We start from the raw sequence: 27210 nt of genomic DNA, 5'->3' as shown, positions 1-27210 counted from the left end.
CTAATGTGCAGATTGGAACACAGTTATCCTTTGGTGTTCTCACTTCTCAAGATGTTGTGATACAATTCTCAGCTCGTAAAATGTGTCTTTTAGGTTAAATGTGTATTCTGTGGGGGAAAATTGTTCAAAAATTATGTGAATTTTTCTGCAGTTTTTTTTTTAAATTGCAGATTGATGCAGAAACAGGATGAAAAGGATGTATGAATGAAACATGCAAAACTGACAAGGATCAGAAATAAACTGATTTGTCCATCCCCAGTTGTCACCAGTGATGTCAGAGGCACTAGCCCATGGCACTTGTGCAAACAAATTCCATACAGCGCAGAATTTCAGTCAACATGCTAGCCATTTCCTTGTCTACATAATATTGCAGCTTAAGTGTTTGGGAAAATTCAGTTTCCCTGCAACACATGAATGTCAAGGAAGAAGGGTCTTAGATCCCATGAAGCAATGGAGGACAAGTTTTGTGTGCATTTACTGTACAATGAAATAGCTTTCTGGAAAGACCTCCAGCATATACAGAGGAACTAATGTTCCATCTCACACTGTTAACCACAGAGCAGCAAGCTAAAACTAGGGGAACAAGCAAACCAATAGTTAGTGCAAGATACCCATATTTTGTGACCATAAATTTTCTAATGTCACATAGCCTTATGAGTCTTTGTGGCAGATATGGCATTGCCCTGGTATAGAACCTGGGCTGTTTTGATAGGGAAAAATGAGTTGTTGCATCATTGTTGCAGACGATCATGTTTCGTTTTACTGGTCTGCTCATTGTTGACAATTTTTACACAGTCCCTATGTTAGGAACAAACCAGGAAGTTAGGTTTTCCTGCTCGGCTTTCATCACTCTTTAGTAGCAAAGGCAAACAGAGAAGGATCATTCAAGCTCAGCTGAACTGAATGGTGCAGTCAACCTGTTATTAGTCTGTAAGTAAATCCTTCTTCAATCACAATATGAACATTAGCCAGAATATTGTGTTCATCTATTCATTTTGTAATTCATTTTGCATGATATTGTAATCCTGGAAAGTTTATTAGGGGTGTTTGGGGCCAGAATTGTCTTGTACTAACATGATACCACGAACAACCAGTTTCATTCTCGGCATGCATGGTATCTTTTGAGGAAGAAAGCAATAACAAGAAGGAGATCAGGTTTACAGTGAGATCTACTGAAAATCACTTTGCATTTGTTTTCCAAAGCACCATAGGCACATAGGAAGCTGCCTTGTACCAGATCTAACATTGCCCAGTATTGTCTACTCTGACTGGCAACATCTCCCCAGGGTCTCAATGGAGGACTTTCCCATCATTTGCTACCTGACCTGTTAAAACTAGAGACATCAGGGATGGAACCTGGGACCTTCTGCATGCAAAGCGGGTGCCCTACCACTGCGCTAAGGTCACTCCCCCAATCACAACCAATACGCGGAGACTGTTCTAATGCTGGAATCTGAGCATGAAATACCTGGGGCTCCTTCACACAGAGCTGTTATCCTGCGATTGAGATGGCTCCTTCACAGAAGTTTGCAGGCTCTTTACATGACGCCGTGATCATTCAAGGTGTCTCCTGCACTAAATGCCCTTTGCTCCATTTTTAAATAGATGGCAGATAATGAGCTATCAAATTATCCCCTCCGCTTCAGTTTCCTCCTTGAAAAGAGGAAAAGCGGCAAGAAGAGGAGTGAGATCAATGAAAAGAGAATGAAAGACTGGACAGATACTGGGAGAAGGAGGGAGAAGGGGGTGGGGGGAAAGGAAGTGGGTGAAAAGGGGAGTCCGTGATCCTGCATTTAAAATGGAAGCAGAAAGCTCCATTTTTAATGCAGGATTTTAGGCTGGTGTAGAGATACCCCTGGGCTGAGGTTACACAGGAGGATAAGTTAAAACTTTCCCAAGTTGCTGAGTTCCATTCTTTGCTGGAAAATACCACCACATGTAATGAAAGGTTTCATATTACATTTGATTGTAAGCTACTATTTACATTTTCTATTTAGAAATGAATAGCCAAGACCTAGTGCCAGAACAACACATTAACATAACTGTGTCCAGAATTGTCACTGGATGTAAACTTGAAATGCCCCTTGCTAATGTAGGATCGCAAACACTTAATGGTTTGTGTGTATGTGTATGTGCTGAGCCCTATAGCATAGATTGCAGAAGCACATCACACAGATTAATGAGTGGCATGATATGTATTTTGTTGAAATAGATAGGTCGGGGTGGTCAACTTGTGGCCCTCCAGATGTTTTGGCTTGCAACTCCTGTGATCCTTCACCATTACCTATGTCAGCTAGGGGCTGGCTGATTGAAGTTTTAGAAAAAAACATCTGAAGGGCCACAAGTTGCCCACCCCTGAGACAGATAAAGAGCATGAGATTTCTTAAACATGCTTACCAGGAAGGAAAACCCATAGAATGTACAGTGGGACTTCCTTCTGAGTAAATATGCATAGGATTGTGCTGTATGACTGCAATCCTATGGATACTTACTTTAGTGAAAGCCCCATTGAGCATAGTGGTATTTACTTCCAAGTAAACATGCACAGGTTTGGGCTGCACAGGAAGTATTTTTAGCTAAGCAGATAGTGTCAAAGAAGCTGAGCTAGCAGTTATCTATGCCGAAATGGTGTCATCATAAACAACTAGCCAGAGACTGACTCAGCAATCCCACTTTGCCTCTAAGTTAAAAAAAACCAACCCCCCCACACATGACTTTTGCACCTTCTATGTGAATGAACTTGTATTCCTTCCTAGCTGAACGTTCATTTTCATTTATATTTTTCCAGACAAAGCAAGGTTGCTTGACAGCTTTTCCTGTACAGCATGAATGTGGGGAACCTTTCTGAAAGAGAGCAACAAAAGCCAAAATGGGGAGGAGAGCCCTTGGAGAAGGACAGTAACAGAACAGTAAATATGATCTCAAAGCAATGGGTGATCCGAGTCACTTACCTGATTACAGCCGTGGACCTGACCTGCCAATTCATGCAGTTTGGGATTGTTCCAGTGAGTATGGAGTATGGACTTTTACTAGTATAAGGGGGGCGGGCAGGGTGACCAACTATGCCTTCAAATGGTGGCCTATTTTTCCTTGCTACTATGTGGGCATCAGTTTGGTGGCGCCATTTCTACATAGTTGCTATCTTCTGATATAGTTATGTGGAGATGTACTAATCTGAAATAAGCACATTATAATGCGAGTGAGTTAGTGATCATACAACAAAGCAAGTTATGATGCACTATCATCCTTGCTGGGACAAGGAGCACAACACTTTTTGTGCTTGTCCACATTGCCTGGTATGTTCCTCTGCTTCTGTCTGCACGTTTTCATCTAAACATGCAAAGGGCAACACTCTTAAATGTCCTGCTGGGTTATTTCTGTTTAGAGGTTTCTAGCCTATTGCCAGACCTTAGTGACTAGGATTGCCTTTTACCAGCTTTGGTGGGACTGGGATAGCTTGACCATGGCAGTCCAGGTATTGGAAACCTCCAGATTGGATTGCTGCAGTGCACTCTATATGGGGCTCCCCTTTGAGTTGGTCTGAAGCAGCAGCTGGAAGGCTGTTGACTTTCAAGCGCATGTAACACTTGCTGAAAAAACTCCACTGGCTGCCAATATGCTACCGGGCCAAGTTCAAGGTTTTGTTATTAGTATATAAAGCCCTAAACAACTTGGGACCAGTTGTTACTTCAAGGATCATTGATCCCCTATCCCCTCGGTCTGATCACTACAGTCCTGAGGAGAGGTACTCTTGGTGGTGCCACATACTCCAGAAGTCCATCTTATGGCTACCAAGAACAGAGCTTTTAGTATTGTGGCTCCTGCCCTGTGGAACTCCTTCCCTCTTAATATCAGTCAGGCACTTAGAAATTTGCATCTTAAGCATCTGCATAAGTTGTATCTGTTCACTCAGGCTTTCCTTGAAGGATGACCCAGTGATGTACAGTATATTGGTTTTATTGATTATGTGATTGATTTATTTCTATTTTTATCCTGTAGTTTTATCATTATTAGTTTAATAATGTACACCACCGGGGTATTTTTTATATTCCGTGGTATACAAATTATTATTATTAATAATAGTAATATTAATAATAGCAGTAGTAGTAGTAGTAGTAGTAAATGGACAGCCCTCAGTCAGCTCTCAAGTTCATAGTTAACCTTGAGCCAGCCACTGTCTCTCAACCTAACCTACCTCACAGGGTTTTTGTGAAGACAGAAGTCAGGGGAGGCGGAAAATCATGTACACTGTCTTGAGCTCCTTGGAGAGAAGGTGGGATATAAATGTACTACATTATTAATAAATATCAGATAATCAAATATTCATCTTCAGAATCAACAATGGAGGAAATGAAGAGCTGGGCATGTATTCGGAATGTTTGTGTTTGACAATAGTTCCTTGTTTTAGTTCACTTGATATACTAACATAAACTCTGCATCCTAAGGCACAAGCAGGATATTCTAAAGTACATTTATTTTAAATAATACCTGTGATGTTGGAATTTCCACATCATGCTACATTATTTAAGCAACAGCTTCTTCAAAATGTGTGCATTAAAACAGAACATCTTATGCAAACTGGTGTTCAAGGAAAGCTCTCATGATTTTCATCAGTTACTTGAATGTCTAAGCTAGGCCATTATTAACAGATGCCATATTGAATATTTAGGGTTGTGCATTAGAGTCAGACAAACTGAGATTTGAAATTGGACCTGAGCCAAATTACTACAAACCATATTGGGCTGTTTTCCAAATTGCCGCATTGAGGTCCAAATTGAACCTTGTGGTTGGTGCACACCCTTACCAGTACCTGTGTATCATATGGCCTTGGTTTTCAACTGGACCATGAACCTGTGGCAAATATCATTGATGTTTTATTTAAAACACTGGCAGTTGTCCTGACTTCAATGGAAATGAGAGCATTTTGGTCCACTACTGAATGTCTACATGCTAAGCCCTATGTTGAACTTCACCTGGGATACAAGGACTCATTAACAGAAACACCTTCTTCTTCTTCTTCTTCTTCTTCTTCTCCTCCTCCTCCTCCTCCTCCTCCTCTCTCTTTCTCTCTCTCTCAGAGATATCCTGGAAAGTCACTAAGAACTATATAATCTTGCTTGCTAGGTAGGAAGTTGTATGAACTGGTAATGGGGGAGGAGCTTTATCCAAACAAGATGGGTGCTTTGTTAGGCTGTTAGTCTGGGCTGTTAAGGACTTAAGTGGGCAAGTTACAGAGATAGGAAAGAAGGCTAGGGCCTACTGAATTTAAACAGAAGAGGAAGGATGTTACTTTCTGATGCCTGTTTAGGATTCCCTACTGATAAAAGGAGAAATAAATACAGGGTGAAAGAGAGGAGGGGAGAGTTATTGATAAAAGTTTTAATACTTTATTCATTTTTCAGCTACGCTGGATTTTTAACTGAAATGAATGTAAGAGTTTTATAAAGTAAATATTTGTTCCAATAAAATATATTTAGATATAAAGGAGCTTATGGGAATGGTATGAACTCATGTATATAAATGAGTTTAAATATAAGCTCATTCATGTATATAAATGAAGCCAGGATAAGTAATTTTGCCATTTAAGGTGGTCCTTTTTGATCAGGGAGAGTAAAGTGGTTATTAGCTCAAATTTAGCAGGGGTTCCTTTCAATGCTCTCTGAGTTTTGAGGGCTGATCCCTGGTCAGGAGTGAGGGGGTCACAGCGACCCTGTCTAAGGTGAGTTGCACCAGGAACTCCACCACCACCATTGTCTTCTTTTAACGTCAAGGGGGAGAGGAGACAGATGGGCATATATGGCATTTGTTTGTTGTAGGTTTGTGATTAAAATCTGAAAAGTCTCAGAACTACAGCTCTAAGGTGTCCTGCTTGACTCAGTTTTGTTGCTCTTTAGAGGAAAAATGGTTGGAACAGCATCACTGCTTGACTCAACAAAATGATGACTGGAAAAGCAAACTTGTCAGAATTAAGACATGACATGATTGTGCCACAGAGCAGGGTTGGGGAATATGTGGCCCCCCAGTTCTTGTTGGATTGCAGCTCCCATCATCCCTCACCATTGATTATGATGGCTAAGGCTCATGGGAGTTGCAATCCAGCAACACCTGGAGGGTTACAAGTTTGCCATCGCTGCCATAGAGGATGGCCATCTTCAGTGTGTTGAGCTAATGAAGGAGGCAAAATTCGGCTATTTTGTGACTTAACAGAACTTAGCTGGACATGCAAACTGGTAGGATTGTACCTTGGCTACACTAAAAGCTTAGGATTTAGCATGAACTTCTCTGTAATTCAAAAATGTAATATACAACCCCTGTCTTTAATTCCCTCCCTCCTCGCATTTCAGTATTTGGCAACAAGCTTGGGTTTGGATGCAGTTGGATTTGGCTACCTGCAAACGTTCTTTGGTGTTCTTCAGCTTCTGGGAGGTCCCATTTTTGGGAGGTAAATATAAAAGCCATTCTTGTGAACCCTGTGGAATGGCAGAATTGTTTGGAATTAATAATACCATTTTATTTTTTGTTCAGGAAAATAATTGAAATAGCCATCTGGATTTCCCGGACTGGCAGCAGGGGAACAAGAGACGCCTTACTGCTATATACTATACTAACCTATTGGACTGTATATTCCCTATCTTATTTTTATTTTAATGTTCTGATTGTCACTGGGGCTTGGCCAGCGCAGGGCTTTCCCACACTGGAGGCATTCAAGATGAAGCTGGACAGGCATCTGTCAGGGATGCTTTGACTTAGATTCCTGCATTGAGCAGGGGGTTGGACTCGATGGTCTTACAGGCCCCTTCCAAGCCTACTATTCTATGATGAATAAGGCCATGCACATAAGTAGCAATTACAACAGGACAGGAAGGCGAGTAAGGAGGGGGGAGGGAGGGAGGGAGCAGCATGGTGAGAACAGAACTCATTGCTACTTCTGTTGTATTTTTAATTAAATGCAGTAGAGGAGGCTGGTGGCTCTGTGAATCCTCTCCGAATTTCAGCCAGAACCTATCAGAAGTCTAAAGGAGCTATCCAAGCTGCTTTGCACCTTGGATAGCTCCTTTAGAATTCTGAAAGGCTCTGACTGAAACCCAGAGTGGATTCACAACCCCACTGACATTGGAGGCACCATCCTCCACTGATTAGATGTTGAATTTGGGTAAAATTGTATAGATTCAAATCCTAAACAGAAGATTGCAAACCCCACTATTCAAAATAGGGAAGGTGGTGGATGAGAGTGAATAAGACTTTAATCCAGGCTTCAGACAGCGGACACCTTCAAAGAGAAGATAGTCCTCTGACAGCCCTTCAAATAGAGGACAGTTTTCTGTAAAGTAGGACACCTGGACACCCTAGAAGCTAGTGAAACTAGTTTGTTATCAGAGTTGCATAATGCAGAATATAAGCATACCTGATTCATGCAAGTCACATACTGGACCCTTGGCCATTAGCACAGCAGACCAGGATGAAAGCACAGCACAGCTCTTCCATGCAAATGTTCTTTTGGGGACAGCCATCTCAGTGTATGTACAGAGGGGCTTGTGAGAGTGGGGATCAACAAGAATCAAATCATTTTGTTTTTTTAAATGAGGTTCCTCCACCACCACCATAATTTCAACAGCCTCAAAAATAAGCACTTGTGGGACCGGATTCTTCTTCCTGCTAAAGGTTGTTTTATGCAAAAATGCAAAACTTCTATTAATGAGGGATCCAGCCAAAGTGAGATCTTTATTATTTCAATAGTAGTGATCAAAGCACACACTTAGTTGTTACTTTGAAGTAAATGGGGGTGTAAAATACTTAGCTATCACTGGATCATGCTGTAACAGAATTAGCACTTGATATTTAACAACCCTAGGCCATCTAGAGTAGTAAGAATGAGACCAAATTAGCTGATTTTTTTTTCTGGCTTCCTAGGTTTAAACAGGAACAACTTAAATTCCAAGAAAAGCAATTTTGTTTCTTTGATGCCAAGGGAGTAATCACTTGATACCCTTGACAGATCACCTTCTGAAAATGAAGTACAGGAGATCACAAGAACATATGAAGACCCATGCTGGATCAAAACAATAGCCCATCTAGGCCAGCATTCTGTTCACACAGTGGCTGACCAGATGCCAATGGAAAGCTCACAAGTAGGACATGGGTGCATTAGCATCCACAGCAACTGATATACAGAAGCATACTGCCTCCTATACTGGAGGTAATGTATAGCCATCATGACCAGTAGCCATTGACGGGCTTATCCTCCAAGAATCCCAGAGCAGTTCATCAGCAGAACTTTTAAACAGAGCCAGCTTGTAGTTATGTGCTTCTAATTTTGTTTACAAGTAGGTATTTCGGAAGTCAAAAAACCCCAAATGGAGGACCTAGGCCTCTTTCTCCCCACATAGGACCATATTTGCAAAAGAGAGGTGCATTTGGCAACATGGAATTCCGCATTATTTCCTAACAGGGTCATGATGACACACATTTAGAATACTCCAGATAATCTACCTTTGATTGGTACTCATCAACCTATTGAACATGAGACTGACACTCCATATCTGGGATACTTTGGAAGGCCAGCTTTTCCAGCATAGTTATTTGGAAGGCCAGCTTTTCCAGCATAGTTCCAGCATAATTCTGCTTTCATTACTATACAACCAGTTGAATTTCTGAATATTCTGCACCATTCCTGTGGCAGGTTTGCTGACCAGTTTGGAACCAGAACAGCCTTGACTCTCTCGTATCTGGCTGGATCTTTATTCTTCTTGCTGCTGTCTGTGTCCACCAGTGTCCCACTGCTCTTTCTTTCCAGGGTTCCATCTATCTTCATGCACGGGCTCCCAGGTAATGTTACTAGACGATGCAAATGCTGGAATCAGTCCACTCCAGTGCTTTGGCATCTAGCGTGAGTCAAACTAGGAAACATGACTCATACAAGTACTCCTTAAGGTGATGTTGTGAATTAAGATCAGGTTGGTGTTAGAGGCAATCAGGAATCGATCACCCTGCTAGGAGGTTAAATCATCTAGAATAATTTTTGCCTCTGCCTTCATTTATTTAGTTAGTTAGCTACTGGATCTGTACCCAGTTGATGTGGCCCAACAGCTCACTGAGGCAGCTTGCAAAAATCCCAAAACCATACATATATTCCCATAAAACTTCATAAAATCCCCAGTTCAAACATCTAAAAAAACCTGTACCACCAGCAGTGACACAACCAGCATAACAGCAGCAGGTAAAATACCTCCCATCATTATTAAAGCGGGCCTCTACCTCGTCTCCTGAAAGACTGATGGGGCAAAACCATTTTAATTAACTTCCAGAAAGTGATGAGAAAACTAGCCAGGTGAATTTGCCTGGACGGAGGGTTCAAATGAGAGGGCAGTATGAAAAAGTGGGGGGAGCCCTACTCCTTGCCTCTATTTACCAATCTGGCATCAGATTATGGCCTAGTTCTCAATGAGGTGGTAAACCCATGTTGTGGATGTACAACTCTGGGCTGCAGGAATTGGATGGGATTGCATGACTGAATGTTCCTCCTCCATACAAAAAAATGCCACCCATATACAGGGTCGATGTCAAGGGTAAGCATGGTTGGGCACCTGTCAAGAGCCCATACCCCAGCCGGGGCCCACTAACATGACCCCCCCCCCAGGTTGCTCCTCCTCTTCCCTGTTGCAACCGGCTTGTTCACCTGCCTCTCACTCTGGCCCAGACAACAGTGGTGGTGAGAAGGAGGAGCAGGAGATGCCACCGCCTATGGGCTCAATGGTTCCCTGCCTGTCCAGCATGCAAGCAAGTGGGACCAATGATGAGAGAGACAATGAGGAGCAATAGCAGCTGGTCACAATGGCGGTGAGAAGGTGCAGTCACTGAGGCAGAAGGCCCGTTGAGGGTGTCTTGCCCAGCAGCCCTCAAAAGCCTAGAGCTGGCACTGCCTACATACAAAGAGCAGCCTAGATGTCAAGGAATTGGGCTCTTGCATAGCCAATTTCTAAATGTTGTGCCAAATTGAATGAATGAAGATCCATGGTCCCTAATGATATTCACTCAAGGACTTTGGATAAATCCCCAAACCACTAATGATCACATTTAAAAAGCAAAGAGAAGGTATTTCCGTACTGCAGTATTAACCAATTATTTCCCCACTGTCTTTATAGGTGCTCAGATGGTCCTAACGGATTTGACTACTCCTACCCAACGTGCTGATGCTTTAGGAAAACTTGGACTTTGTTTTGGAATGGGAGTAATTATTGGCTCTTCCCTGGGTGGTACGTTAACCACAAAATTTGGGTGAGTGGTTTCCTATCTTGTTTCAGTCATGCACAGGGAACATTTTGACCTGTTAGGGACCATCTTGCTTTGGCTGCTGGTAAATAATCTCCAACTATAACTAGGTGGCCAAAAGTGAAAGGAATTGAAGCAATGGAATAATCTATGGCAACAGCTGCATGCTCCGAGCCAAGGCCGTCTTAAGAGTGACAGTTTAGAGAACATGTACAGGATCACAATCAGGAAAGCCATTGTCAATCATTGGAACCTGTGTGGGGTCCACGGAGAGTTCTCAGGATCGACCTTCTGGGAGGATCACAAGCATGATAGGACCTCATCAATTCAGTTCCAGCAGGCACAGAAATACCAAATCAGTGATGGAATGATAAAGGCCTTGCCCTTTTGTGTGTTAGGTCACATGATATATAACTTTAAACAAACAGCCTGTCTCCTGCAGTGTATTTTTAAATTGCTCCAAAGCAGCAGCAGTTTAAAAGAGGGTTAATAGCCTCAAGGAACAAAGTCCAAGTGGAATGCTGATTCCCCCCACCAAGGACAGTGCTGACATTCTGCTGCTAAGCACTTTTTCTTCTCACTGTCTGTACCGCTGTCTCCAAAATGTTGACTGACTCAAGCAGGACTGTAGAGCCTCTTTCAGCCTGGGGGCCAAATCCCATTTCTGAGAAGCTCTTGGGGGCCACATTCCAGTGATGGGCGGGGCCAAAGGCAAAAGGGGCAGGGCCAAAACCAAAATGAACATACAAAGAACAGCAGCATATTGTAGCTTAAAGCTCTCACTGCCAGTAAGGAAGCCTTAGGAATGGCATTTCAACCCTTCAGAATGGAGAACAATCTACACAAAAGCAGGGAAACCACCAAATGACCGGTGGTTGGGGGAAATGGGATGGGCCCAGGAGAAGGGGCCGGAACCTTCTCGGGACCCTTAGAGGGCCACATTTGGCCCCCAGGCCTGAGGTTCTGCACCCCTGGACCCAAGGCTGCTGAGCACATTGCAGCTTCTGACATTATCAGTCTGGGTTGTAGCTGCAGTTGTGTGTTGCAGGTTTTGTTTTATGCGGGTGCTTGTTGTTTTTAGAATGTTTGCTGTTTTTATTGTTTTTGTTACCTCATAGGTTTTTATTATGTGTGTTTTACTCTTGTATGTTGCCTTGGGAGGGCTCCTGCCCTGAAAGGCAGCCAAGAAATATTTTAAATAAAGAAAAAAAAACATGTCTATTAACCCTCACATTGTGGGACTTCACCTTTTCCAGCCCCAAGGAATGCATCCATTTGCCATATATCTGTTTCAGAATGTATTTCCTCATGGTGAAAATTACACTTGTGCTACCACTGGGAGTAATCTTGGGGTCCAAAAACGTAGTCTCTGAAGTGTCCCTAAAATTGCCGTGTCAGGTTGGCTCATAATCACAGGAAGAGGCACATTGGGTATAATGATGGTTTATTAAAAATAATTGAAGCTTTTCCATTGCCTTGAGCATAAGATGTGGATTTGCCCTACAGAGGAATTAATGTTGTGAAGCAATTCTTTGCTCTTTGCATTTGCTGTGCAATGTGCATTTACTATGAAGCTTAGCCTGTCTTGTGCACCTATCATGGACAAGCAAATACATAGGCTACAGTCCTGCACACAGTTATGCTGCTTAAATCTCATTGATCCCTAAGCACACTTAAGGCACAGTAGGATGGGTTGCACCTCATGATTGTAAGCTCCTGAATTCGGAGACTGGTGGTCATCCTATGCAGGGTGGGAGGAGCAGCGGAGGCAATCTTCTTCTCCCCATCCTTGCGCCCTGCGTTTTTCACTAGATGGGCTTTTTTGCCTGTCTAGTGAAGGCATTTCAGAGGGGGAGGGAAGGAGGCTGGCAGAGGCTCAGAATAAGTCGTATCCTGCCCTCTCCAGTCTACTCCCCTCCCTGCCCACCAAAATGCCCCCCCCCCCCCCCCCGCTGTCAAGTTCCTAACCTCAGAGGCTAGCTGGCATGGTTCTTTCCACACTGGCTGTGAGGGGGAGGGGGCATCTGATCTCCGGTTCCCTCAGTGTCTCCAACCTCAGACTGAAGAATCCAAAATATCCTATGGCCCCTCAGATGCTGCCTAGTTTGCTCCCTTACTTGGGACTAAATCTCACTGAATTCAGTGGAACTTACTTCTGAGTAAGCATGCATAGGCTCAGGGTGTTATTAGCTTAGATTTCTGATGGCTACTTCATACACTACAGCTTTAATGACTACTGTACATGGCAGTTAACCATTGTAATTGCATGCAAGGCCATTTTATGAGTTTATTTCATCATAATGCAAACATACGTTGCAACAATGGACTTTTGTTGTAAATGGTAACCTGTAATGTTTGAAGTAGCCCTGGGTGCATAATTTGTGATTGCTCTGCGTTGTCCATAATTTATACGGATAAAATCTCGGTTTGAAAAGCGTGTAGACCAAAGGTGGTTGTTGCATATGGAGAATTTGGTTGTGGAAATCTTGAAAAAGCTTTTAAACCAGAAACAGAAGTAGGCAAAATGGTGCTGGTCTCACTTTAACAACTCTGAAGGAAAGTAAACCATCAGTGGTAATAAATATGATTGTCCACCAGATGACAGTATTTTGCTGTCAATATTTGTGTTCATTCATTTCCTCCTTGTTGGGTGTGTGTTCTTTCTTAGTGGTGGTGTGTGTTCTTTCTTAGTGGTGGTGTGTTCTTTGTCTTGAACGGTCAGCATTTGGAGAGGGTGTGGGGGTTGGAAAATATCAGCAAACCTACACCCCACCCCCACTGTCCGATTTCTTGAGCACTGAGGTTTTGTTTCTTAAATTATTATTTGAAAGCAATGTGCTCCTCTTCCCCTGTGCTAGGGTACATTAGGGATGTACGGATTTTCTTAAATCCATTCCATCTCTGTTTCATAGATTGTCAAGCATCTTTCATTCTGTTGTCCGCTCATTGACAGAGTCGGATATTTTTTAGGGATGTACGAGAATTTCATTCTGCTTGTATAAGTGCGCATTTGTGCTAATGCACATTAACATATGTGCACATTAGCACTGATGCACACTTGCGAATTTGAGCAAATCCCCCCAAAGTAAAAAAAACAACAACACACTCTGCAAATTTGCAGAATCCATGCAACTCAAAAAAAAAAAAGCTGGTCTGCTGTGGAACTGCAGGTCAGATTCATTGAAATCTGAACTCATTTGAATCTGTTGCAGATTTCTCTGACATCCCTGGTGTACCTCTATCCCTTTTAAAGGGGAGGGTGCTTATGACTTGTGGCATCCAATAACTCTTCATAGGGCTAGCAATAATATCCCCCATCTGTTAAACATCAATGGGGAAATTGTGTGCTCGGCATTGGTTTTGTGTGTTGGCACTGCTTTGCAGGAATATCTTGCCAAGAATAAGATGTGGCTGGGGGCATATGTTTTCTAATCATGTGTGAGGGCCTTTAAATGTGCGACAGATTCACCTCAGTAGACACAATTAGTTGCTAGAATAGGCACAGATGCCTCTTGTAGCTTTGCGTGATTGAAAAGGCCAAGTGGGTTAGGCCATGTGAGCTCTCAGCCTTCCTCCACTTGTTGCAGTGTTGAAGGATGGCGCTGCCCATATCCCCTCCCCCTGTTCACAGGCTTTGAGCAAAACAGACTGTGACTTTTCATGCTCTTCTCCTTTTCTTCCTGTGTGCCTATTCTCAGATCTAATATGGTGGCCCGGGGGTGGGGGTGGGGATTAGCAACAGTGTCCAATAAATGAAAGTAAAATACATATTGAAATGTAAAATGCTACATATTTAAAAGAGAGTAACATTTCTGCCAACTGGTCTTCACATCGGTTTCATGTCATAGGGTGGGCAATTTCTGGCCTTCCAGATGTTTCACCCTACAGATCCCATCAGCCTTAGCCAGCCTAGCCAATGGGAAGCAATCATGGGAGTTGAAGGCCAAAACATCTGGAGGGCCACAAGTTGCCCACCCCTGCTGTAGGATATGCAGATTCTATTGTTTAGCATACCTGGCAACGTACCTAACTGAAACCCCATGTCTGTATTTAGTTGGATGCCTCCTTCATTTTTGCCCAATCACCACAGAGATTTTTAGCTATTCAGCTTGGGCGGGGGCGGGAGGAGCCCTTCTGTGTTGCATCATCCACTGGCCAGGTTGCTGCTGCATGGAAAAGCTGGACTTTAAAGAAGGAAGTACCAGTGCTTTACTGATGTGTGATACTTCTCTTTAGTATACACTAGATGGTGCTAACATGCTGGAAAAAAACAGAGGAGTAATTACTTTACATTCCAGTCAAGGCCTGTTGTAGGGATTTTTCACAAGCAAGAATAAAAGGGGTGGGAGTGGGTTTCATCTGAAATTGCCCCTTTAAAATAACTTACGGCGTTTTACATAGTAGTTTGAGCAAATAGGATGTACAGGAAAGTTCAGCTACTTCAGCTTTGTTCTAGACTTCTGTTCGGGATGGGGAAGGAATGAGGTACCCCTGCTGATGGATGGCTCAGGGGGGTTCAGATGGGGCAGAAGGGGCCCTCCACCATGGAGGACCCTAGTATACCTGTGGAAAGACCCTCAGGCAAGGAGAATTGCTGGTGGTGTTTCCATGGTGGTGAGGGCTCAAAGTAGGGTGGCCAGGTGTCCTCTTTTTTACAGAGGGCAGTCCTCTATTTGGCGGGCTGCCAAGAACTGTCCTCTGTGTGAAGGGATGGCCATGCTGACTGGGGAATGTTGGGAGTTGCAGGACTTCTTTCTGCCGGAACATGCATAGGATTTCACCCTTAATGGAGCTTATTCCCAGTAAGGGTGCATAGGACTGCAGCCTTCATAACTGTAGTAGAAGTAATAGCCACACTGGAGGTCTCTTGCATTCCTTGTCTTACAAGGGAACGATCTCTAATATCTTCAGAACAACCCCACTCCCACCCCAAGCCAGAGCTCTGTGTGCCTCTCTGATGTGCGTATGGAGCTCTTTAATGCACAGGCCGTCCCATTATTTCAGTGTGGAGGACTGGATCCACACATGGGAAGAATGCAGATGTTTTACAGTCAAGAGAGCCCAATAAGCTCACTGGAGTTCCTGTGAAAGAAACCACTGGGCTGGCTTGTGGTTGTGTTCTCCTCCTAAGACATTCCGAAGTGCTACAAGAAGGCCTCATTTGTATTTATAGTTGCATAATTTTCTATAACGTTCCATCAAATGTGTTGTTTGATACGAAGAAATGTATTCATGCCTTACTATTCTGAAGCAATTTCTCTTTTTGTTTGCTGTGATGCCATAAGAAAAGAATGTAACTGGGATTTTCTGCCCACTTGGCATTTTCATCTCCAAGATCCACGCATTTGCACTATTATTCAAGCATGTGTGGCATTGACCTACTTGGGTTTTACTATGGAGGAACAGAATAGAACTTTGCTTTGGTTCCTCAGCTGATATCCTTCCTTGGGTCTGTGTTCTATAGCTGTCAGTGCACATTAGGACAGTCTGCAGGGTGCCCTATTCCTAGGAATGCACTTGATGTGAAATGGAAGGTGCAAGAAGAAGTACTAGGAGCAGACAAAAAAAAAATATGGGGTAGGATTTTTCATACTCTAACATGGTCGCCTTTCCTATTTAAGCTATGCTGTCCATGCTTAAACACGATTTGGGTAGATAGAATTGGCACAGGCCAGAGTGGGCAACATGTGGCCCTTGGACTAATTTTAAAAGCCTTCTGCAAGTGATCTCAAACTCCTGGCGTGAGCAGTCTGTCCCTCCGCTGGCAGCCCATTGGGCAAGGAGGAAGAGGGAAAGAGAGAGAGACAGGGGGATGAAAGAAAGAAAGAGAGACAGGAAAGGGGTAGCCCTGCCTAATTTGGGTGCTGGGCCCACTCACTGCTGATATCCAGCTCATGCCGACTCCAGGTTCTGGACAGCCCTTGGGCAAGGCACCCTCGACGGGCCCCCTCCCTCAGTGAATCTGCCTTTTCACAGCCATCGTCATGAACCGTTGTTGCTCCTCTTCTTCCCCATTATTGCTACCCATTCCGTGCTTGGGCAGAGAGCCAGTGAGCAAGAGGCAGCGGCATCTGCTCCTCCTCCTCCCCACCGCCACCGTTGTCTGGGCCAGAGTGAGAGGCAGGTGAGCAGGCAGGTTGCAGTGGTGAGGAGGAGGAGCAGGGCCAGAGGACTCTCGTCAGTCGGCCCCTGCCGAGGTGTGGGCCCAGCATGCAGACCCCAGCACATTCCATGCAAGGGAATGTGGCCCTCAACAGAAAAGGGCTCCCCGCCCCTGGTGTATGCTCCATAATGGGGAGATCTGTGGGTGGTGAGGCTTGCCATATTAATGCTATTTGTGAAGGAGGGTATAATTGTGCAAATTCAATTCTGTGTTAGAATTTTTTAAAAGGAGAATGGAAAAGTCCACAAACCCTATAAAGGCAAGCACATGTGGGAAATGTGTGAAGATTAATAGCAGGACAATGAAGGGCAAAGTAAAGTGTCCTCAGCCTGCTCTGCACAGTTCCTCTTTCCATAAGGCCTATCTAAAGTTTCATTTTTTAAAAATCCCAGCCAAACTGACAACTGTCTCTTCTCACTGATGGGACTGGGAACCTTTTGTTGCTGACAGCTTTGTTGCCTGAGTAGTTGAACGTTCTGTGCCATCACACCAGCTCAACTAATTGATGTCAGAGGATTCACCACCACAAGTGCAAAGCAATATAGATGATTAATCAGTAGACAGAGTGACATAATTATTTGCTTACAGAAGGCAATTATATCACCATGTTTCTTTCCCGTAACCTAGCTGTAACAGTGCTGGAGAATTTCCATCCATTTTCTTGTGTCTCCATCACAACAGCAGAATGGAAAATCTGTGGGAGTTTAAAGGGGTAAAGACTGGACCATGGATGGAACAGGGCATGGGGTGGAGATCTCTGCGCTATTTGTAGACAATTTCCCCATTCTGGCTTGAGAAATCTTTGGCTCTTCTTTCTCTGTGTTACAGTAGAAATGCTGGTATTTCTCAGCCTGGAATGATTATGCTGATTAGCCAAGCAGTTTGCCTGGCGACAGAAGGCACAAAAAATCCTTTGTTCTTGATGACAAGGCATTTTGGAGGGTGGCTAATGGCCAGATTGCCCATAAACTCTACCGGAATTTCTCCAGGCTGCGGCTGTGAGTTCAGGATTGTACCTTGCTCCAGATAATTTAATCCAGAAGGGCTGCCACACCCTGGTTCTCTAGTTACAATCACTAACACAGCCCCCCCATAAAGGTAAATTATTGCTGAAGTGAAATGTCAGTCTTATGCTTTCAAGAGAGATGGCCAATTTTATTTTATTTTTGGCTTAAGAGTCACATGCACATTGTGAATTGCTCAAATTCACCTCCCTTCACCCCTCGCTGCCACACAATGGGACTGAAGGCCAAACTAGACATGGCTGGCAATTCAAAAAATAAATAAATCACCAGTATCGGGGAGAGGGAGGTGAGACTGACTGGGGCCATGGCATCGTGGGAGGGGGTCTTTCCTCCCATCATGAATAGGGTAGCCACTTATGAACTGCCAAACATGGGGAAAGGTATCACCCAAAAAGAGGACCAAAGAGGACACCACTTTGCATAAAATTTGCATGTGGAAAGTTTTATATGCATAGAAGCACATATAGAAAGAACTATTTTAATTGAAATATAGTACATCTCAGCATACCGTGTACAACTGCAACCAGGTGACCTGTGTGCTTGCCTGTTCGGTCTACTGCCCAGGTGCTCACTGCTGATGGGCAAGAATTCTTACAGCTCTTTAGCTTTAAACCAGAATTGGACACAACAGTCTTTCAAATAGAGGACTGTTCTCTGGCAGCCCTTTAAACAGAGGTCTCTGCTCTGTAAAAGAGGACACTTGGCTATCCTAAGTGAATAACAGGTGGGGGGAGGCCTGACTCCCATCAGGATCGCAGTGGGGACAAAGGGTTAAATCTCTCCCTCTCCCTGCCGTGCCATAGTCCTGATCTGGGTTGCCTCCCCCCACCCCATGTCAGGGCTAACCATATGACCAACGTCTTGTTTGGCCCTAGGAGCTAATCTAGATATTGTAATGAGACAGTGGAGGTTACTCTCAGAGATCCCCCATCTTGTGAGTCTGTGGTTGTGAAAAGAGGCTATTAGAATGGGTCAGACCGGTTGGTTAAGTGTAGCCTGAACCCGCTACATCTGTGAATGGGAGGCCTCTTTCTGCCCCCCCCCCCAAGAAATGTGCTAATCTGGGGTAAGAACAAAGAAATCAGGTATGTGTGGCAGGAAGTCAGACTGTGCTGGAATTAGATTTGAAAAGGAGACAGAGAGATGACTTTGCTCTCTGCAGGAAATCCTATGACATTAGGGCTCCCCTGGGGCATCTGATGCAGATAGGGATGGCGGAGAATTCCGCCACGGACCCCAATGAGGCTGGATTCTAAAGATTCTAAGGATTCTTTAGAATCCGGCCCCCTGGAGTCCGTGGCGGAATGGAACACTTACCTCAGCCTCCCTGCAGAATCCTCTTCGGCCGGATCCTCCGGCTCCAGAGCGCCAGCGAAACGGCCAACATGCCATATCACTGGCTGAAGAGGATTGACTGCAGATGCAAATGGCATCCAGGACACCATTTTCAGCTGCAGTCAATCCCCTTCAGCCAGTGCAACGGCACGGCGGCCGTATTGCTGGCGCTTTGGAGCTGGCCAGCGGCTCCATGAAATCGCCGCGGAGCGGAGCCAGCCAAAGAGAATTCCGGGGGAAAGAACGGATCGCCTTCCCCCTGCGGGCAGATTCCCCACAGACCGGGAGGTAGGGAGTCCACCCATCCCTAGATGCAGAGCAGAAATCTGTTGGAGTATTAATGCTGTGGACCCGCATCTTAGGCTCATCCTGTATATATGTGCAAATAAACCTTATATCACAGAAATGCCAGTCCCCAGTGACCTCCTTTTAAGGAATTGGAATCCTGGGTAAGTGCTGGAACCCCTGAAACTGCTCACCACTTTGCAATGGGGTGCATGCGCATAACAGTATCAACCAGTGCCATGCTGAAAATTTCCATTCTTCTATTTTCAGCATTTCATGGGGGGCGAAATGAAAACTCTGGTGAAAGCGGCTGGGAGAGGTGAGAATTTCGAATAACTTTCCCCTTGGGGAGGAGGATAGGATTTCAGCTTATCTTTTTAAGTGTAGGCAGTGGCTGAGGGGTCTTCTTTTTTCTTTTTTTTAAACATCCCCTGCACTTGCAGGAGCCCAGGACTCTTCCCCAGCCTGGCAGCTCTTTCTGAACTCCCAGGAGACCACATGCCCTCTCCTTCTCCAATAAGCATTCAGGAAAGGCTCCAGGGCTGTAGAAGCTTCTTTGCAAAGCACAAGCAATCAGGGATTTTACAGCTTTAGAAGAATCATAGAATCACAGAATAGTAGGGTTGGAAGGGTTGGAAGGTGCCTATAAGACCACAGAGTCCAACCCCCTGCTTAATGCAAGAATTCAAGTCAAAGCATCCCTGACAGATGCCTGTTCAATTTCATCTTGAATGCCTCCAGTGTGGGAGAGCCCACCACCTCCCTAGGTAATTGGTTCCTGATGTTCAGCCAGAATTTGGCTTCCTGTAACTTAAGCCCATTATTCCTTATTCAGAATTCTGCTCTTCCTTGCAGCAACACAGAGCAAGCAAGGGGGTGGCTCTTATGGTCGATTTGCTGTGAGATGGCTCCATTTCAAGGTGTTTTGGGGCACATGATGTCATGGCCATCCCACAGCCACCCTGGAGCTTTTAGCAGAAAAACTGGATTTCCTGAGTACTTTAAGTCTGATTCTTTTCCTTAAGTCAGGTTCTCCATGGTACAGATGTGTGTCCCAAACCCTGCATTTACCTCGGGTATGCTAGCCCTGCCCAGGGGTGTGCCTTTCACCATGAACCTGGTCAAGGGATGTTTCCTGTCCCTGTGTTTCCCATCCAAGGGGGGTTTCCCAACACAAACCTATTAGTGTCTACTCAGAAGTAATTCCCATTGTGATCAATTGGGCTTGTCCCCTGAATGCGCACTTCAGACTTTACAGAGATCCCCCTCAATCAAAATAGCACATTTTAAATCACTAATTCCCTAAAGGCTGTAAAGCATTATTTTGAAGCTGCAATTCTCTGTTGTTTGTTTTATTGCTATTTGAAAGTAACTAATTCACACATTTGGCCCTGCGCTGCATTGGGTTAGAAAGGGGGCTGGTTTCCCATCCCTGTGTTTCCCATCCCTATCTTTCCCAGTACAAACATATGTGTGTCTACTCAGAAGTAATTCCCATTGTAGTCAATGAGTCTTGTTCCCGAAATGTGCACTCTAGAAGTTACCGAGATTCCCATGCATCGAAATAACGCATTTAGGAGCCTTAATGACAAAGCTGCATGTCTTTGATGTTTGCTTCCTTGCTTTTTGGAAGTAATTAATTCACAGCTTCAATCTTTTGCAGCATCGGGAGCTTCAGCAGAAAGGAGAAAGGGGATTAGAAAGGGGGCTGGTTGGAGCCATGGTGCTTCAAGTATTCAGAGGGTTAACTCTCCTAAAGGCCTTCGCTGTCAAAGCTGCTTTCTCAGTTGTAAGGGAATAATTAATCTGAACCTTCGAATGTTCACAGCATTGGGAGCTTCAGGGGAGGAAGAAAGCTGCACCTGTGTTTCTTTAATGTTTGCTGTGAAGTAATTAATGTGAACCTTCCAAGCGTTGATCGTTCACAGCTTTGTCAGCTATAAGGAAGGACAGGAAGTCTCTCACATTGGAGGGGGGGAAGCCTCTCGCATTGATTGATCAGCCCCTGCCAGTCTGATCATGTTCACTCCAATTCCCCCACCAGGAAGTATGTTCCTGTGAACAGACTTAGAATGGTGTGGTGCACTCATTTGTGGAGTCCTGCATGGACCAAAGCCAGGTCCTTGAAAAATCCGGGCAAGCCACCATTCACTTCTCCTTCCATTGTCGTGGAGACACCCCCCAAAATAAGCATTTTCTAAAGCTCCAAAAGTCCCATTTGTGCTTTGCAAAGAAACGTTTTGCAAAGAAACTTCTGCAACCCAGGAGTTCTTCTAGAATGCCTATTGGAGAGGGTGAGGTCATGTGGTCTCATGGGAGTTCAAGAAGTGCTGCCTGGCTGTAGAAGCCTCTTGTGCTAGGGGTGTTTTTCAAGTAAAAAAAAACAACAACCCAGAAAGATCCTTCAGCCATCTCCCAAACTTAAAAAGCTATATGGAAACCCTGTCCCCCTCCCCGAAGGAGAAAATTCTCCAAAATTCTCACACCCCACACCACCTACAAAAGAGGCAGAAAAAACAATGCCTCTTTTGCAGGGAGAGAGAAAAAATCCTGAAAATAGGAGGCAGGATTTGGCACAGCACTAGTATCAACATTCCCATGTGCAGGCCACCAAAAAACCCTTCTACATGCTGATGCTCTAAGCTGAAGCAGTAATGTTATCCCATGTCACCTAGTCATATGTGGCTTAGGCACAACAATGCCAGCATGGCATTCCTAGGGGGAGATATTGCTGGCAATGGAGCACATACATCACATGCCACAGGGTAAAGTGGCAGGGACAAGGAACATTTAGTGATCACTTCAACACAGAGTGCAACCAGATGAAATGGCTGTCAAGAAGCCTACACACGTGAATGGCAATCTCTGAACTGGCTCCATGGGCCAATCGGAAGTCTTACTTGCTGAAGCAATAGCACTCTCTCATGGGACTGCACCACCTCCATCTTCACATCTGAAGTCACTTGACTGGTGAAAGCTTCTCCACATCAGAACCTCTTTGAGATTCTGAGGCAGAATGCAGATAGATAGACAGACAGACAGACAGACAGGATAGATAATACAATACTGGCCACGCAGGTCAGTGTTGCTAAGTGAAGATGTTCTACTAGGTCAGGGTTGGGTAACTATGGGAGGCCTGGGGGCCATTTTTGCCCACCCCAGGCTGCACTGGGTAGAAAGAATTATGTGTGTGTGTGTGTGCGTGTGTATAATGAAAGTAAAAATTGCTGTTTTGCCGATGAAATTCAGCACTCCATAATGCTAAAAGGGTTAAATTTACAAACAAGCTACATCTACAGACAAACAACACAGCACCGTTTTCTTTTTTAAAACATTTAAATTCAGGGCATTCAGGGAATTTCAGGGAAGCGGGGGCTGCATGGGGCCATGTGTTGCCTGCAGGCCATGTGTTGTCCACCCCTGTATTAGGTAACAGGGGGGATAGTCAAGTTGGTGCCATCCAGCTGTTTTGGGCTATAACTCCCAACAGTCACAGCCAGCATGGCCTGTGGTAATGTATTATGGGAGTTGTAGTCCAAAACATCTGACACCTTCAAATCTCTGTGGGTTTTATCCTTGTTGGCATATTGGGGCTTATAATCATTTCCTGACTCTTTAACTTCTTTAGAATGACATTTATTGTCTTTTCCTATCTTTTACTCATGTATTTTATGGTCTTCTCTTATCTACATTCTTTACACAGTTATGTTGCTCCACTAGCTTTCTTTTGCAGATTTTTAAAACTCGTCATAATAGAGATTGTGTATAAAAACCAAACAAAATACCAGTTCTCTCCCGTTTGTTTTACAAATCTTACCCAGCACATCCTGCCTCAATCCACCAGGATCCTGTTCTTTTTTTACCTCTCCCTCTTAGCCATTTCTATTCCCATTTTCAAACCACAACACTTCAAAAAGCAAACAAAACAGACCGTTTTGATGCAAAAGCGAAGTGTACCATTTCCATGGAACGATGTAAGTTCCAATTTCGCCACAATTCTCTTATGTAAAGTTCCCATCAATTATCATATCAGCCTTTTAGTAGGAGTGTGTCAAAGGTATGTGAAGCATCGAGACGCTGAATACTTCCTTTGCAGCTGAGGCCTGACATGGTTTATGAATGGCTGTCTCCATGCTCGCCACAGAACACGTTTGGCTCATGTCCAAACTTGCATTAACCTGGGCTGAACAATGGCAAGTTGCGCCAACAGGGTAGGAAGAGGTCATTTGAGGTGTGCTTTGTCTTATGGCAAAGCATACCATTTTTTCAGTCAGACTCTGCTTTGGATTAAACCCCATTGTGCAGGTACACTGCGGAAAACAACTCCTGGGAAATTTACTTGCTCTCTGACCTTTTTTCACTCCTCTGTTCATCCACAGATGAAGATTCCTAGTCAGCAGAAATTACCCAGTTATGTACTTCTCAGACATACTGTGAGTCTAGGCAGGGGTACTGAAACTCTGGCCCATGGGCCAAATTTGACCCACCTGGGATCTGGGCCCCATTCCCCTGGCCTCACCATATTTCCCTGTCTGCCAATAATTTGGTGGTTTCCCAGCTTTTCCTTGGTTTGTTTGCATTCTAAGGGTTTCTCTACATTAGCAGAAAATCCCGCAGCCCTACGAGAGCATTTTGCTTCCATTTCTGTGGCATGATTAGGATTGGCTCATTTAGATGACGTGGGATTGAAAACACCCTTTCTCAGCAGCCTTGCAAGGGCTTTCTATATTTTTCAATGAAACTTCACCATCTAGTGGCAGAATTATCACCATACACCAGCACTACACACTGCGGAAATGGCAGGGTCTTTTTACATTCCATCTTATCTTCAATCTTTTTAAAGGTGGGATAACCAGGAAAAACCATGGGAGATGTCCTGGATGTTGACAACATTGTGTGAAAGACCCACAAACTTCCTTGAGTGGTCAATCACGAGCGCATGATAAATGTCTCATGTAGAAATGGCCTAAAAGGATGAAATGCCTCTTTAAGCTAAAATGTGCTGGTATTTGTAGTCTTTTGGCCCTGTCCCTTTTGCCTTTGGCCCCGCCTACCCCTGAAACGTAGCCCCCAAGAGCTTCCCAAAAGTGAATTCAGTTTAAGAGGTTCGCCACCCCTGCTCTAAGACCTCAGAGGATATTTGAGCTGCTTTGGTTGATTTATAACAGGAATCTGAAACTGACATTGGCCAGGGTGCTCATTCACATTTTAAATGCCTCTCTTGATCAGCTGTTATAAAATAGTATGTGAGAGGCACAAGGATGACTTAAGCCTCATATATGATAATACTCCAAGTCTGACAGCTTGTGTCTGATACCGTTCATCAGTCTAACTTTACAAAGGTGACCGATCAGTGGTCAAGAAGACTGGGGACAAGAGGCCTTTCCATTTTGCCAGCAAAATAATCCACTTCTTTCCACAGTTCCATTTCTGCTTGAGTGACTAGACCTTCTTGTTCTTGAATTTCCTCCATTCCTTTCCCCTCTAGCCATTTGTTAATGGCTAAAATGTGGGATGCTGGGGCTTCATGCATTCCTGACTGGCCTTCCCAAGTTGGTCTAGTGCAGACTTTCCCAATTTGGTGCCTTCCAGATGTCTTGGACTACAACTCCCATCACTCCCACCAATGGCAGGCTGGAAGGCACCAGGTTGGGAAAAGCTACTTCAGCTAGAGAGGCATGGGCAACTTCAGGGGGTTGGGGGAGGCACCTGGGACCCCCCCCCAGGACCTCTCCTGCCACAGCCCCAACTGGAAGTAGCTGTGTGGCTGCATTCCCAGTGGTTTTGCTGGGAAACCAGGTGTGTGGTGAGCACAATCCTTGTTTCCCAGCAGAATCACACTGCCCGGGCCCACCAAACGGCTGTTTGGCAGTGGGGGGAGGGAGTGCAATTCTCTGGGCAACCCAAGGTCCATGCTGGGAACCCAGCAGTGCAGCAGCAGCAGGAGCCATGCTGCAGAGGTGGGGGTCCTAGTGGGGGCCACAAAGCTCCCCCTGGCGGGCTACATGCAGCAGATGGGCCATGCGTTGCCCACCCCTGAGGTAGAGTGTTGAATCTGGACTGGCAAGACCTGGATTAAAATCCCTGGTCTGTCAGGAAGTTTGCTGCATGTCCCTGAGCTATCTCTGTCTCAGTCTGAGCTATCTCACATCTCAGTCTAACCTCACAGACGTGTCGTGAGCAGGAAAAAGACGTCTTCGTTCTACTATGTGCACTACCATGAGTGCATTGGAGAAATAGCAGGATGCAATATTTAACAAATTAGAAAGCTCTGTGGGCATAAATCAGTCACCCAGTAGTGTCCCCACTGGTGGTAGGATACAGAATGAGGCATTCTGGGGCCAGGTAGGCTGAGAGCGGGTTCGCACAATCACCGAGGGAAAATAAGCCACGGCGGCTTATTTTCCCTCCCTGCACATGCCAGTTGAGCACTGCCTAATTAGCAGAACTACCCTCAGCGGGTGCAGGCTGTCATGACATCTGAACATGGTGAGGGTGGGTGACTGGGATGGTTTGCCAACCATCCAGCAACCCTAGAACAAGCCATGGGTTTCAGGGTGATTTGTAAACCACCCCAGCCACCGTCAGGACAACCCACACCTGGCGAGGGGAATTATGCTACTTAGGTGGCTCTGCTAGATCCAAGGGCTCTCCATTTCACTCTGAGGCCACAGGATCAGGCCCCATCCCTATGTTTGATGGGAAGGAATTCCCATGAAATGGGTTGAATTACTGGGTTGAATTATCAGCTCAACCACCATCTACTTCCTGCTATTAGGTCTGTTGCCTTAACATATACTTCAAAACAAAAGCCCCTGTAAATTAGTAAAGCTTTGTCTTAATCTACATGATGCATCATTTTTTATGCCTTTGTGACTGGCCCTTTAAAAAACAAAAAGTTAAAGCTAATTAATGTTCTTTTAAACTTCCTTCCCCAGCAGCTGACTCTTGTAGATATGCAAAAGAACCCGCTTGAGAGAGTTCAGAATATAAAGGGCGGTTTGTCTGCAGTGTTCCTGATGTCATCACTTAGTGATGCAAATGTCAGCCCTATGGAAGGGCACAGAAGAAAAGCCATTCACATCACTGTCCCATTCTGGAATAGTTTCTCTCAAATGTTAATGACTGGCAGCTCTTTGATCTATATGAGCATCATGCCCTAGCTGCCAAAGAACAGTGCATCTCTACAAGGTTGGGAAAGAAAAACAAAACTCCAAACAACACAAGTCAAATGTTTCATCCAGACAGTATGTTCCGGCAACCACTGATTTGTTATTCCTTAGGCCACAGGCAAGGACAGCTATCCTGTTTCCCCAGAAATTTCATGTCAGAGTTCATGGGTTCATTCCAGTGCAGGAAATGATGCCACTGATTTCGTAAGTGGTGCCTACTATGATGCAGTAGCAAGTTGCGCCTCATGAGCTCAGGGGAAAGGACAATAAAAAGACATCTCCCTTCTTGTAGGGCTTGGACTTAGAACCTACCACAAAGAAAACATGCAAAGCCCCAGGGAGCATACACTTCTTGTAAATAAAGGCTTCTTAGTTCTTATCACAACAATTGAAGTTAAGAGAACAAAAAATGTACTTGTTGAAATATCCCCTCAGAGAGGTCCGGGTGGTCTGTGAGCTGCCTGCAGCCCACCAGCACTTCCTGCCACTGCTTCCTCTGCCATCACAAGGATATATGAGGAGGACATTCATCCCCACTCAGCATGTTTCCCAGCAATGTAGGGCTCCCAACAGCCTGCGGAACAGCTGTTTAGTGGGGTGGCAGGACCCTGATTCTGCAGGGAAATAGGGTGTGGGGGGATGACCTGTCACATGCCCTGTGTGGTGTGTGGGTGTGTAAATGGGTGTGGTCCCTGAAGAGTTCTGTAGGAGGCCATGTGCCCCCCCACCCAAAAAAGATGCCCACCCTTGTGTTAGAGTGAGAAATGTCTGTCTCTGAGCTTTATTTATACAGATTATACAGGCCCTCTTGTAATATGAAAAGGGAACGCTTCATATACTGAACGTTATTTGGCTCACAGACATTGTCAGCCCTTTTCTTTTAAGGCTGTTGCCTTCACATGAACTGAAAGACTTGGTGTGAAACCTTCAAGGGGAAAACATCTACACAACCTTTGGGTGT

The 27210-nt window shown here is 44.7% G+C and overlaps 1 protein-coding gene across 5 annotated transcripts in view; it reads left to right on the top strand.

Moving 5' to 3' along the window:
• The first annotated feature begins 846 nt into the window (after window positions 1–846).
• Window positions 847–27210, top strand: part of SLC67A1 (solute carrier family 67 member 1) — a 103548-nt gene continuing 77184 nt past the window's right edge. For 3 of the 5 annotated variants that reach the window (XM_084855648.1, XM_084855649.1, XM_084855633.1), the window contains exons 1-5: window positions 847–930; window positions 2789–3005; window positions 6345–6442; window positions 8681–8826; window positions 10143–10275. In XM_084855648.1, coding sequence (XP_084711774.1) covers window positions 2826–3005; window positions 6345–6442; window positions 8681–8826; window positions 10143–10275 — 557 coding nt within the window. In that variant the 5' untranslated portion in view covers window positions 847–930; window positions 2789–2825. Of the gene's footprint in view, window positions 931–2788; window positions 3006–4202; window positions 4274–6344; window positions 6443–8680; window positions 8827–10142; window positions 10276–27210 lie in introns of those variants that run through there. The other 2 variants (XM_084855641.1, XM_084855656.1) reach the window with 2 other exon arrangements.

This window comes from Heloderma suspectum, chromosome 1 (assembly GCF_057233095.1).
Source record: "Heloderma suspectum isolate Gila_16-S chromosome 1, 16-S_ref, whole genome shotgun sequence".
NCBI classification, from domain to species: Eukaryota; Metazoa; Chordata; class Lepidosauria; order Squamata; family Helodermatidae; genus Heloderma; species Heloderma suspectum.
The sequence above is the reverse complement of the archived record's forward strand: the minus strand, read 5'-3'. Positions and strand labels throughout refer to the sequence as shown.